The sequence below is a fragment of the Tachypleus tridentatus genome, chromosome 2 (assembly GCF_004210375.1).
Source record: "Tachypleus tridentatus isolate NWPU-2018 chromosome 2, ASM421037v1, whole genome shotgun sequence".
Lineage (NCBI taxonomy): Eukaryota > Metazoa > Arthropoda > Merostomata > Xiphosura > Limulidae > Tachypleus > Tachypleus tridentatus.
This window is the reverse complement of record NC_134826.1, coordinates 97520086-97533719: the sequence shown is the minus strand read 5'-3', so window position 1 is coordinate 97533719 and position 13634 is coordinate 97520086. Positions and strand designations below refer to the sequence as shown.

Below are 13634 nucleotides of genomic sequence, written 5' to 3'. Positions count from 1 at the left end.
TAGCTTTAATAAAACCATCAACTTTTTTCCAAATAAAACTTACCCTCTAATGACATGGAATTGTATAATAAAGGTTCTGGCTTTTGGCCATTTCCTCCACCTTAATGGCTATAAATTTTCACAAGTTCAGGTTTTTTCCACGTTATTAATGCCATACTACCTAAGTGAAAGTCTTAACTTTCCAAGATCTTCCTCAAACATAGTACATAACACACACTGGCATTAAGTCCAACTCATTAGTAATTTGTCTGAAGAGTTTATAATTCAACTGCTTTAAATTACTGTTAAATTATATACAGTTTAAAATTAAGAAACCTCTAAAGTTATTTAAAATCAACCTCCAAATAACATAGAAAAAAATTAAGATAATTAAAATTACAAAATGATTCAAAGTTCAAAACTAAAATATTTGTGTAAAAAAGAAATACAAGAAAATACATATATATAATCATAAATCTAAATTTAGAGTGAACTGTTTTAAAAGTTTTATTAAAACTTTTCTAACATTCTTAACAGACCTGTGGTAAGAAGAATCCTGTCTCTATCTTTTTACCATTCCTCTTTTTTATGGAATTTGTAGAAAAAAAGGATTTACTTGCAACTACTAAAAAAATCACAAACAAACTTGTAGAGGAAAGAGGTATGCTATCCAAGTTGACTAAAATGTCAGACTCAAAACAATGGTCTTGGACTCGATCTTCAGGAAAATAGTTTCTTTACAAATTAATTTAGTTTATTTAAAATATTAATTCTTAAATTTTTTCTCACACACTAATGATGCAACTAAGATTAACTTGAATCATATATCAAAGAAAAATGTTCAATGATAAAAGAGCTTAAGCATCAGCAAAATACATCACCTTTCAACACTATGTAAATGAGACAGGTTTTTCCAATACAGACAAAACATTGTTTTATTTAAACGTGTTCTTTACCTTTTTTCTTAATTTCTTAACTGACAATTCATTATCAGGAGCTTGTTTCAGTATTGCTTTTATCACTTTTTCCCACTTAAACTTTTTCGATCTTGTATTTTGACTGTCATCCATTCCTAAATAATAATAAAAACCTCTATAAGACTTTTATGGTTCTTTTATAATTACTCTATAAAGCTACACAAGGGTTATCTGCACATGGTCATCTTTAATTACACTAGAGGAATGGCAGCTAGTCAAGAGCACTTACCACACATTTTTACCTTACTCTTGTCTGATCAGTGAGCAAGCTCATAGTCACAAAGTGCAGCTCGAGTTTTTCTAACAATGAGGTATAAACCATGATCCCTTGGATTCACAGTCCATACACACTAACCACATGTAGCTTACTATATGATTCTTTACACCTCATCATTTGTAATAGCAGACAAGGGTGTAGCAAAATATCCACTCAAACTGCTGTTATGACCTTGTGATAAGTATTAAATTAACTTTTTGCAACAAAATGAAAAAAATAAAACATATATACATATTATTGATCTCACTTATAATAGGTCCATACACAACAGATGGAGCTTCAGGTTTAAAGACATTCAACTGAAAGGAACAAAAAATATATAAAATTTTTACAATAACTTGATTCTTTTTGCAGCCTTACTGAGCCAGTAGTTCAAATCTTTTACTTAACCCTTTTGCTACTAGTTCTTCTACACATTTGCACACATTAAGTATTTGCACTATAACTTTTGATAGATCAAGTGTATCTTCACAAAATTTGGTATACTTTTAGAAAAGATCACAAGTATTTTTGTAAATAAAAAATCAAAATTTTTAATGAAATACTTTAAATAAATATTTGTTTCTGAAACAAAGTGATTTTCATGTTATGATTAAGAAAACTACTCTTCATCCCAAAAATCTCAAATATTATTTGTGTTATCTCTAAAATTTCCTAAATACATTTTAAATTTTTCTTTTGAGTGAGATTTTATGTTATTTTCTATACACTAACTATGTGGGTTCTGTCACTTGACCAACCTTGTAACCATCATAAAAAAAATAGGAAATAAGTATAAATTATGCATTTTTTGTGCTAGAATGACTACATATCATAACATGAAAATATAAATTTTTAGTCTATGCAGCTATATATACTCTTCAAAAAAAGAAACGCAAACGTATTTCCCCCCTGAGCATCAATAACTGTTAGGCATCTCCTGCCCATGGAAGCGATGAGATGACGAATCACATCCTGTGGAATGGCTGTCCACTCGGCCTGCTAAGCTGCTGTAAGCTGAGGTAGAGTCTGCGGTCGAGGTTGTCGCCGTCGCAGACGTTGGTCCAACTCGTCCCAAAGATGTTTGATGGGGTTTAAATCTGGTGATCTGGAGGGCCAGGGAAGAACGTTGATGTTGTGGTGTCTCAAGAAGACAGTGGTGAGTCGGGCTGTGTGAGGACGGGCGTTGTCGTGTTGAAAAACGTCGTTAACGTTCACCATGATGGTTTGCACATGGTTAGATTTTATATATGCAATCGAATAACCAAAAATTCATAAATAACTATACTGGTACTACAGAATTCTACTATAATTTATTAAGCTTAGTAACTTAAATGTATTTATATGTAAATAACATGAAACTCTGAGCAGAATAAAAACACAACCTATCTTCAAGAAATCTTGGTTTGAAAGAATGTGGTAGCCTTTTTACAGATTAAAATGGCTGTGAAACAATACAGGGGATATTCTACATTGTCAAGTGGTTATTCACATCTCATATACTGTAGTAGTAATATATGAAGGACCAATTCAAAAAATGGAAAGAGTTGAATGAGGCCACATGTTTGATTCAGTACATAAGCTATATCTCAGCAAACTAAAACTATGAGGTTCTTATTTTATATTCTAGCTTGTCAATATTAGTAATTTGAATTCCTAATTTCTACTAAACTATAGACTTAATATTTTGACATCACAAACATCTAATTTTAAACAGTGCTGCATTCAACATACCATATGGCTTGCTAAAATCTATACTTAGGTGTGCTCTTTTAATATTCATTTTTAAATTAAAAAATTCAATTCATTAAAGTTTGAATAATAATCTAAAATTTGATTCCAAACTTACTGTCATAAATTCATACAGTAGCAACTAAATAAAATTTTGAATGCAAATCAACAGGCACAATGACATCGCTTCTGATCTGCGACACACATTGCAAAAGGGTTAAATAGAAGTCTGGGATACCTTTTAATAATATTCCACTTTCAAAGACATTTTTGAAACATCATAAGTCAACTTTCGTTAAGAATGTTTTCCACATTCCTACACTGACTTGGTATGGAATTCATAAACCCTGAACAACTAGTCAACTTTCATTAAGAATATTTCCATATTCCAACAATAATTTAAAAAGTTCATAAACTGTATGACTAGTTACTCTTCACTAAGAATATTTTCCATGTTCCTACACTGATTTGGTAAGTTCATAGATTCTGCAAAACTTTCAAACAAATATTTTCCAGATTCATACAATTAGTACAGAATTCATAAACTCAGTATGACTAGTTTGGTTTATAGCTTATTGATTCAACACAAATAATTTTTCAGATTGTATACAAACTACGTTTTGGAAGAGGCACGTGTTCTTGAATTTTTAAACTGTGAAGTTCTAAGATCTTAATTTGTATAAAAAGCTTCATTATTTATAGAAAATAAAAACATTCTTTGAAGATTTTAAGCAACTGTCAGACTTTTAATGTTTCTTTGATTAGATAAAAACATAATTTAAAAATGTGTAATAGACAAATGCTATGAAACCCCCCAATCCATCAATAAATATTTTACAATAGATGAATAAAACTGCTTCAAAATTAAGTTTTGTTGTGCTGACAAGATTACTATGTTAGGCCTTGTTTGGTTTAGACCATATCAGCAAAAGTAATAACTTAAATGGGCAAACAAATCTGCTAAGAAGAAAATGCAAAGCAATATTAATGTATATTTATTTGTTTAACCATACTGCTACAGGTATCCTTTACTAGGCATGACACAAAGTTTTAGTGTCTTACATTCAAAATGTTATTAAACTGCTTTTTATTTATGTTAAGCAAATTAGTATAGTATAAAACAAAAGGTCAGTTAATGACCGATATTTTAACGGTACATACATTTTAAGTTCATAATTCTATAAGGCAATATTTTTAAAAAATCTGAATTTTCCCTAGTGTGATGCTGTGACACTTTTTCTAGGCATCTTCTCTATTTTATCCACTACCCCTTAAAAAGTACACAATTAAATGTTAAGTTATTCACTATAAAATTTTCACTGCTTAGATAAATGTAATTTTCATAACCTTCAACTCTGATTTGTTACGGCACTATCAAATAGAAAATCATACCCCGTCCTACCACACCAACGTGTCACATGATGACTTGTTAATAGTTCTCTTTAACATTTAATTATATGTTGCCTTTATCTCATAGGAAGTTAATGCATTCATCTATCAAATGACATATTGTATAACATTATGTTCTGAAGAGAAGTGTCATTTTCATTCAGCATACAAGCTTCACTCTCCTAGGAAAGTTAATGATTATCCTGGATGAATTTATAATGATTCTTGTTGCATAGTTAAAAAAAACAGAACAATTTTGAGAGTGAGGGGAAACTGTCTACTTTTTACATATTATTAGTCTATATCCTTTTTTGCATTATTTAACTAAATAATTAGTGCAGTACTACCAGAAGTATAAAAAAAATAGGGCTAAGTGTAATGAACAATTTATAGAAAAAAAAGTTGAATAAATAGTTTATTTGTTGTTTTTTGCATTCTTTATTTACTATTATAAAAATAATTAAAATGTAAAAATAGGGATCTCTTTAGGTTAGTTAAGACTAGATTAAGTAAAATAAATTAATAATGTAATAAAAATATTTCACGAAGCACACAAGCAAACAGCTCGCAGTAATATAATTTGATAACGTAACATGAACTGCAGATGCTCCGAGTGATGTACAACTTATAATGTCACAAATAGGAGTTAAACATGGTTCAAAGGGCAATAAAACAATAATACAATAGATGTATGCTGTTAGAAACGTAAAGCTACTATGATAAATTAATGTAGTTTCATGTTATAATTTGAAGCCATTCTAGAAAAAAAAAAGGAAAGGCAACTTAGGTTTTGTGTGTGTGTGTGTGTGTGGTTATGGGGCTGGTCAAATTGATTAATCCCATTTTGAGTTAGGGTGAAGAAAGTAACAGATAAAATATAGCGTTTTACTGAAAGAAAAAAAAACATTTGAAATATATTTAGGAAGTTTTAGGGATCACATAAAGTAAATTTGAGATTTTTGAGATGAGAAAAAGTATTTTTAATCTTAACGTGAAAAGTACTTTGCATACAGACAATTCAAACAAATACTTCATATATTGATGGACAAATCTTTATTTTAGTTTATTAAAAATACTTCACTAAAAATATGTTTTGTGTGTGGAAGACTTGTAATATTAACTGAAAGACTGCCAAATTTTGTGAAGATACACATAGTGTGGTGAAAGTTAAAAGTATTAAATCTAAAAAGACTGTAAATGAGTACAAGGAGGTTATGTGGTCGGTCAGATTGACCAAGATCATGTCGAGACTGTTAAAATCTTATGACGTGTATAACAAAAATATGACTGCAGAGGAAGTGTTAAAAGTTTAGCTCAAATAATTTTTCATCATAGATCAAAAAACAACAAATACATTCTGTTCATAGAAATTAATATATTACTTCTTATCAAAAAACTTTACCATTTTGTTCACCCTTTATTTCTTCATCATTGAAGTTTTCTTGGTTTATTTCAGTGAACATTTTTTTTCTTCGAGGTATTTCATCTTCATACTTTCTTTTCTTATTTTTCTTCTTTTTGTCTTTTTTATCTTCCTTTTCTGCTTTTTGACTTCCAGAAATATCACAGTTTTCCATTTCTTCTGTAAACACTTTCTTCTCCACTTGGTTCTCTTCCTCATCTCTTTGTTTTTTTTTATTATTCTTCCTTTTTTTATGATTTTCAGAAGAGTAATGAGTTGGTTCTGTTATGTTAGAAATATTATTTTCTGTTTCAGATTGACAACTGTTTCTGTTTTCATCTCTTGAGTCTTTGCTTGCTTCTTTTTCTTGAGTGTTTTCTTGGCTAACACCTTCCTTTCCTGATTTGCTCTTTTCTTCCACCTATAATTGAAAAAAAAAGTTCTTTATATCATATACATTTAAATTCAAGTTTAATGTACCTAATAAAATCTCTCTAGTATATACTCCATGTGACTTTATTAAAATACAATTAACCCCTACATTATCCACTAACAACTAAGTATATAAATGCTCCTGAATGATTTTCATTAAAATCTTGCTCTATCAAAATCAAACTCATCTCACATGGTTGTGAAAAAACTATACTGTCATTGGTTTTTGATAACAAAAGGGAAAAAAATTTTTAAGTTACGTTTTTTTTGTTTCATACATATCCTACATTTTAACAAACAAAAAGAGGTTGTACTCTACAAGACACCACTATTATCTTAAATAAAAATGTTAACATTTTCTTAAACTGAAAATTACTTTCAATAATACCTTTGCTGATAATAAAGCTATTCTTCAAATCGGATTTGTTTATCTAAGCATTGGTCTCACATATTCCAGTGTTCTATACTCCCATTTAAATGCTCTTGGAAATACCTAATTTGAAAATATCTCAAACCTCATCAATGGAGGTTCATCCTATCTAGGTCCTGTATATAAGCACCTCACTTAGATGAGGTAATTACTTTTTTGAGACTTACACAGGCAGGAAGGGAGAGTGTTAGCAGGGGTAAGTGTTATTGGAAATACATTTTCAATTTAGGAAAACATTAACTTTCAAAACATACCATTTACTAATAATACAGCTAGAATTCCACAGTGAGGAGGCAGAGGGGCTAATGAGGGCACAATCTATAAAGCATCTGCACAGAACAGTGGTGTACCAAGATAAAAACAGTACACAATTGGAGGAATCACACTAAATCCAGAATAGGTATGCTTTCTACCTAGTACTTAGTTTCTGTATCAATTCAATAGTTAAATAATACACAAGCAATCATCATTATAGTCAACCCCAACCAGATAGCCAAGATTCCATGAATCATGGTCAGAATTAAGGGGTCTTGGTTCTTATAACCCACACTGGTGGCTAGAACTATTGGACCTCAATGTTATAAATAAATGTACATTTGGATCCCAACCTGTAACCATAGAGTGATTCATTTCGCACCACCAGAATCATGACAAAAAAGTAAGCAATGCCTAAAGAAGTTTATAAGACAACATCCCAGGCTCAGAATGACAGAGTCGTGTACATTGTACTCAGCCAAAGGAACAGAATTCACACCTGTCTGAGTAATGCACATCATAAAGTAGGATCCAGTAAAAGAAAGATGTAACAGACCCTAGAAAATAGACAAGACTGTGAAAAATATAACTCCTTCTCCTTATAATCTAGCAGGGGTTGTTAAAAATGGCCATTGAACATATAAAATGTGAGACAAAAGCAATGAAAAAGTCCCCCAATGGATAAAAGAAAGGAGTCAGAAAACAGAATACAAATCTCCCCAGGATCAATAAAAAAGTCACTTCAGAAGCCCTATGAAAAATACTACAGGCCAGATGAATGGCTCCATTTCTCATCAGGTAAAATCATGAATAGCCCCAGTGAAAGTGACTTCCCCCTTGACCATAGAGAGATGCTAGATAACAAAGGAGAGTATGGGAGGTCAAATTAGTCGCCTTCATGGCAATCATAATAAAGGAATTTTTACTCACAAATATCACATAATGTTTTTTAGGAAATTATTATTTTACTGAAATTGACATAACAGCATGTAACAATTTATCAGAGAAAACCACAACCCGCAACTTGTTGGAAAAAAGTGATTACCTTATCTGAATGAAGTGCTTATATACAGTACAAGGATAGAAAGTGCAGTGAATAGGGTGAAGAAATTTGCAAATTAAATATTGCCAAGGCTGGCCATTTAAGTGGTGCGTAAAAGATTAGACCATGCAAGACCAGTGCTTAGACAGGCAGAGCTGATGATGAAGAACAGCTACACTGCCAGCAGATGGTATGTTATGGAATTACATTTTCTGAAATTTGAATTAGTTGGGGATGACAACAGGTCAATCCAACAAAGACCTGAAGATTAATTGCAAGGACAGAAAATTCAAATATTGACACCATGCTTGGAAGGAAATGGTGAAGATGTAGAATATAGGCTATTTTTAAAGGAAATCAAGTTAATTTTAAATTAATGTTTAAATATTCAAGCAGATTTAATATTAACATTACTGCTTCTATATTGTGTATTTCCTGTATTTGTGCACTAGTAACAACAGAAAAATACAAAGTTTCTACAATACAACATTCAGTTGTCTTAAGGATATTATTCTCTTGAGAAAATGTAAAGTTTATATGCCATGCTTTTCATCTTGCTGCTGCCAGTTTTTTAATTTGTGGCATTATTTTGTCGAAGAATGATCAGCAAAATTTCTCTCACTTCTCTCAGTGTTTAGAATTGACTTTCAGCAGTATTTTTGTCTTGAAATGATTACAATAACAATATGTTGGATTTAATTAGATGAGACTCATTTCCATTCATCAGTAAGACATTCATACTCTTGTGTTTACTTCTAGGACAAAGTGTGTATGAGAGAATTTTATTTGCAAATGTTTTCTCATTACATCAATCTCAGGTAAGGCCAATAACATATCTAAAAGAAATGGAAAATTCTCATCCTTGATTAATAAAAAGAACCCATGTGATATGTCCAATACTTCAAATAATTACATTAATCATACCAGCTTTTATTTTTAAGGGGGTAAAAAAACACCAAGTCTGAACCTTATGAAAGACTGTATGATAGGCAACTTTTGTGATAGACAGCTGTGTAGTTTCATCTTAACTTATAATACAAAAGCAATCTTAAAGAAGCAAAGAAAACATCTTGTGACATTCAACAGCAACAAAAATATTTCCTTTCAAAATATTATCACAATTTTTCAAACAATATGCATCTCAAATTCAACATGAAGAAATTCCCAGAAATAAAAAAGCAAAAAACCTGCCCAACACTGGCATAAGATTTGATCAGTGATTTAGAAAAATTAACCATACAATATGTAATAAGATGTAATGCTAAGTTATTTCACATCAGAAAATCTCCTGGTATGTTTTAAATGCAACTTATTTTTACTTATTATGGTATACAACACCCCAAGCCTGTTTGGTTGTTTGGCATTTATTGGTGTAAAGCAACTATCTGCACCAAATAATCTGTAATAATAATAATAATAATAATAAAAAAAACAACACAAAAGGTAAAATTGCTATAAAATGTAAAACTGAATCAAGGTAAAACTAAAAAAACTTCAAAAATCAAGTAAAACTTAAATAGAAATAAAAAAGTCAATGGCCCTTAAAAATTTAAAAACACAAGGTTGACAATGTCACCATCACCAATGATGCTATCCTGCAGGGATAAACCCATGGAAAAAGTATGTTTAAAGTAGTGTTGTTATTCAGAGTTGCAACACTGGCATAACAGTAAAATGTGGGCTATTGTGACTTAAGTGTCAAAAAGGCCATACAATGAAGCATCAGTCCTACATAAAAGAAAACAATGAGTTAAAACACTATGTCTAATGCTTAGCTTAGCCAGGACAACTTCCTCCTTCTGTTCCTTATGGAAACAAGATGGTTAAAGGACAAGAGGTTTGATCTGGAAAAGCATGTTATCATGTGGTTCACTCCAAGTTGACTGCCAGCTGGTGCACAGCCAAGCCTTGAATACAGGATCATAGTCCATATATGGCACAGGCATGGCAGCGATAGCACCAGAGCAGATGAACTTAGCTGGTGTGTCAGGAAGCTTGGTCCTGCAAATATTGATGTGATCTGGTATTCAGAAAAACTGGATAGAAATGGAAGAAAAAGAAGAATGGGCCAGTTGATTTTGAATATTGACGAGAACAGGGTAAGAACTAATGCTGAATTATTCCACAGCCAATAGAGAGCTAAGAGAGTCTGTATAAATAGTATAATTGGTGTACTGCATAGCTTCTGTGTGATCTAGGGCAAGAGAAATGGCATACAGCTGAACAATAAACACAGAAACTGTAGAGAGGATCCTGCGTGCAACCACTGAACCACAACACTCCATGACAGAGCCCACAGAGTCATTTGATTTTGAACCATCTGTATAAATGAGAATAGAAGAAAGGTTCAAAAGATGTTCAGAAAATAGGTTCTTTTAATTAGGAGTATCTACCTTCCTCAGATGGCTCAAAGAAAGGTCACAGGTGGGGGTGGTAATAAGCCATGGTGGAATGGGCTCACCAGTGAAGACAGCAACGACATCCAAAAACAGACTCAATTCAGCCAGTTGCACTTGGACACAAAGGCCAAAAGGAAAAATGGCAGTCTGTCTATTCTGTAAAACCATGATCCACTGAGGAAGGAAGACACAACCCCAGGTAGGATGCTGTGGTAAGGATCACAGTTTTTAAGCATACTGTAAAGAAATTTGCAAGTGGTGGAGGTGAAGAGGAGGTTTGTGAAACTTGGAGTACATGTTCTGGACTGGAGAAGTGCAGAAAGCCCCTGCGCAGAAACCAAACCCCAGATGCTGAATGGGATTCAACATCTTCAAGGCCAAGGTTGCAGGAGAACCATTGACCAGAGACACATAGTCCAGTTTGGATGGAATGATATGTCTTGAACCTAGAATATTGATCTGCTTCTGAAGAGAAGATGGTTTTAGAGAAAGGTAAAAGCATTTACTGTGGTCCACTTCAACAAATGACTGAGGGCAGTCTGAAGCTGCAGCTCAATAAACCTCATGCTTGACAACTAACATGTGATGTGGAAGTCGTCGAGATAGACCCTGTTTGCAACTGTAGGAGGAAGTTGTACAGCAATAACATTAATATTCACACTGAACAAAGCCCTGAGGGACCCCACACAAACTTGAAATAACCAGTCCATTAAAAAATTTTGGATAAAAGTGGGTAAATGGCAGTGCAACCCATATTAGTGGAGGTCTTGCAAAATGCTGTACCTCCATGTAATATCGTAAGCCCTCTCAAAGTAAAAAAAATACAAAAAAATATTGTTGCTTAAGAAAGGCAGTAATGCCACCCCTCTATGCACTCATCCATCATACAACCTCTTATTCTGGTACAAAGAAAATTGCAAATAATATCCACTGAAAGTGTTTTAGTAAAGTTCAAAATTTCAACTGCTAACTTGCTCTTGATTACATTTCAAAATTTATTCTTTGGGTGTCATTTACATTCAAATTTAATTTAATTGTTTAACAATGAGTATGGTCAGTTTAACATATGTACAAATGTTTTAACAAACACAGCCAGTACAATAGTGATGTATGATTACAAAACAACGACAACAACAAACAATTTGCTAACTGGTAAGTCAATATACAAGTTAATTACAAGTAGCTTGATATTTCACGATTGACTTTTAACCATCTTATAAATCATGCTGAACTGCTTAAGTAATATATAATCTCTTGACAGACAAGAGAGAGTCACTGCTTTTATATATCCTTCCATTTGTATGTTATGCAATACAGTTTCAAGTGTTATGTATACAAAAGAGCCTTAAGTGACTGTGCAAATGAAAACTATTATAAATATTACTACTGATTTATGAGACTTGAATTTTTCGCATGCACAAATTTTGAAGGCAAACAGTACAGACAGTGTTTTATAACTATACTAAAACTCTATCATAAATGAAACTAAGTCTTACTTGTTTTTCATGAGCTTTAGAAAATATCTCCCAAGCTTTGGGAATCAACCTTTTGTCTTTAACACGAATGCTGTTCTTCAAAAAGTTCTGCAGAAAAACAAGAGATGAAGGAAATCTTGATACAAGGAAGAAAAAAAAAGTTATATATGTTAAAATCTTACTAATATGACTTCCTCTATACTGTAGCCATTTGACTTAAGCTAATAAGAAAAACACTAATATTTGAAAATACTGAATGATTCCAAAATCAAACAATGATCAAACGTTCCGATGTAGAACATTTATTTAAATAGAAACTTGGAATTAAAAAGAAACCTTCTGTATACAGACTCATCATTTTGAATGACCTTGTAACAATCATACATGCTATAATTATGAATGTACTAAGTGTAACTTCATGAAATTTGGCAAGAATGTAGCAAACATTACAATTCTGCTGTGCAAAGGAAATCAAATTTTTAAGGAAGTTTTCACTGATTCACTATTAATGAAAGTTGATCTTCATACTAAGTATAAAAATACTTATTTTTATATAACATCTTTCATAATTTATTTGCATCTCCTTTAAAATGTCCTAAATGAATGTAAAAATTATAAAAATTTATCTCTTATTTTCTCTACCCCAACACCAACTGTAGCAAAACCAGTGAAATAAAACTTGCAATTTTTTTTCAAACACAGGATCAATTTTCTAAAAACCTTTTAATCTGTTTGATTTTTTAATTTTATTACTTTACAATGCCCTTCCGACTCTTAACTGCATGACTCTAAACAAGCCACAGTGAGAAGAATAAACAACAGATCAAGTTACAAACATATGATACAATTAGCTCAAGCTGGTTGAGAATTTTTATTCAATTTTTTCTTTTATATTTTGTTATCTAACCCAAAAAGTTTCAAGTCATTACAGTTAGTAGCTTTGTTAAAAAATATGTAACAGTATATAAAATATATATAATAAAAATGAGAAATATAAGATTTATACAAATAAATTAGTTTACTTAAACTCAATAACATATTTCACTAAAATTACTTTTTTTATGCTATTTTGTTTGTCCACAAACTAATACATATTGCTTTCAGATATGTATTTTATAACACAAAGAAATATGATAACAACAAGAATGTAATGTCTCAAAACTACCATAATTTAACTGGCTTTCTCGCTAAGTTATGGATAAATTAAAACAATTCCATTACTTCTGGAAGCAATAACTTTAATCAGCATAAGTTACTAGCTTTGTGTGACAAAACAACCATCAGGTTCTGTAGTTCAAAATTTCTCTTTCTGCTGATTATGAATACATCCAAGAACAATGTCATAAAGAATAAATGTGATGTCTTGAGAAAGAGAGATGTCAGGACATGTTGGTATCAAATACTTAGCAATACCTTAGTAAATCAAAATGGCTGATGTTCAAATATTCTCTTCTGGCTGTCAATATCTGTAGTACAACTTTGTAATTAGATGAACAGTTTGAAACCCATAAGACATAGAAAGAAAAACTAAAATGGCAAATTCAAAATGTAGACGAGTCACACGACACAGGGAAATGAATAAAGAAAATTTATCTTAACATTTCCTTTTAAAATTAATAAATTAAACTTGGATAATGTACAAAACCTGAATTACAAACTACATCATGATATCAAGCTTGCTGATATGCACTGGTCACAAAGTTCCTTAATTAAATTCAGAATGGAAATCTAAAAAAATTCATGACATGCACACTTGGTCACCACTCAATTAAGCATGTTACATATACACCTTGTAGAGGAGCTCAAAAGATTTGTTACTGAATATCATTCAATGTATACATTATATTAATCTTTGTAATAAAAATCT

General features: G+C 31.5%; 1 protein-coding gene across 4 annotated transcripts in view; it reads right to left on the bottom strand.

Annotated features, from left to right (window-relative positions):
- LOC143244655 (cell growth-regulating nucleolar protein) overlaps positions 1-13634 on the bottom strand; it is a 31687-nt gene that overhangs the window by 1662 nt on the left and 16391 nt on the right. For all 4 annotated transcript variants that reach the window (XM_076489735.1, XM_076489734.1, XM_076489736.1 and 1 more), the window contains exons 5-7: positions 11789-11875; positions 5735-6155; positions 936-1051 (exon numbers count right to left, since the gene is read on the bottom strand). In XM_076489735.1, coding sequence (XP_076345850.1) covers positions 936-1051; positions 5735-6155; positions 11789-11875 — 624 coding nt within the window. The remainder of the gene's footprint in view (positions 1-935; positions 1052-5734; positions 6156-11788; positions 11876-13634) is intronic.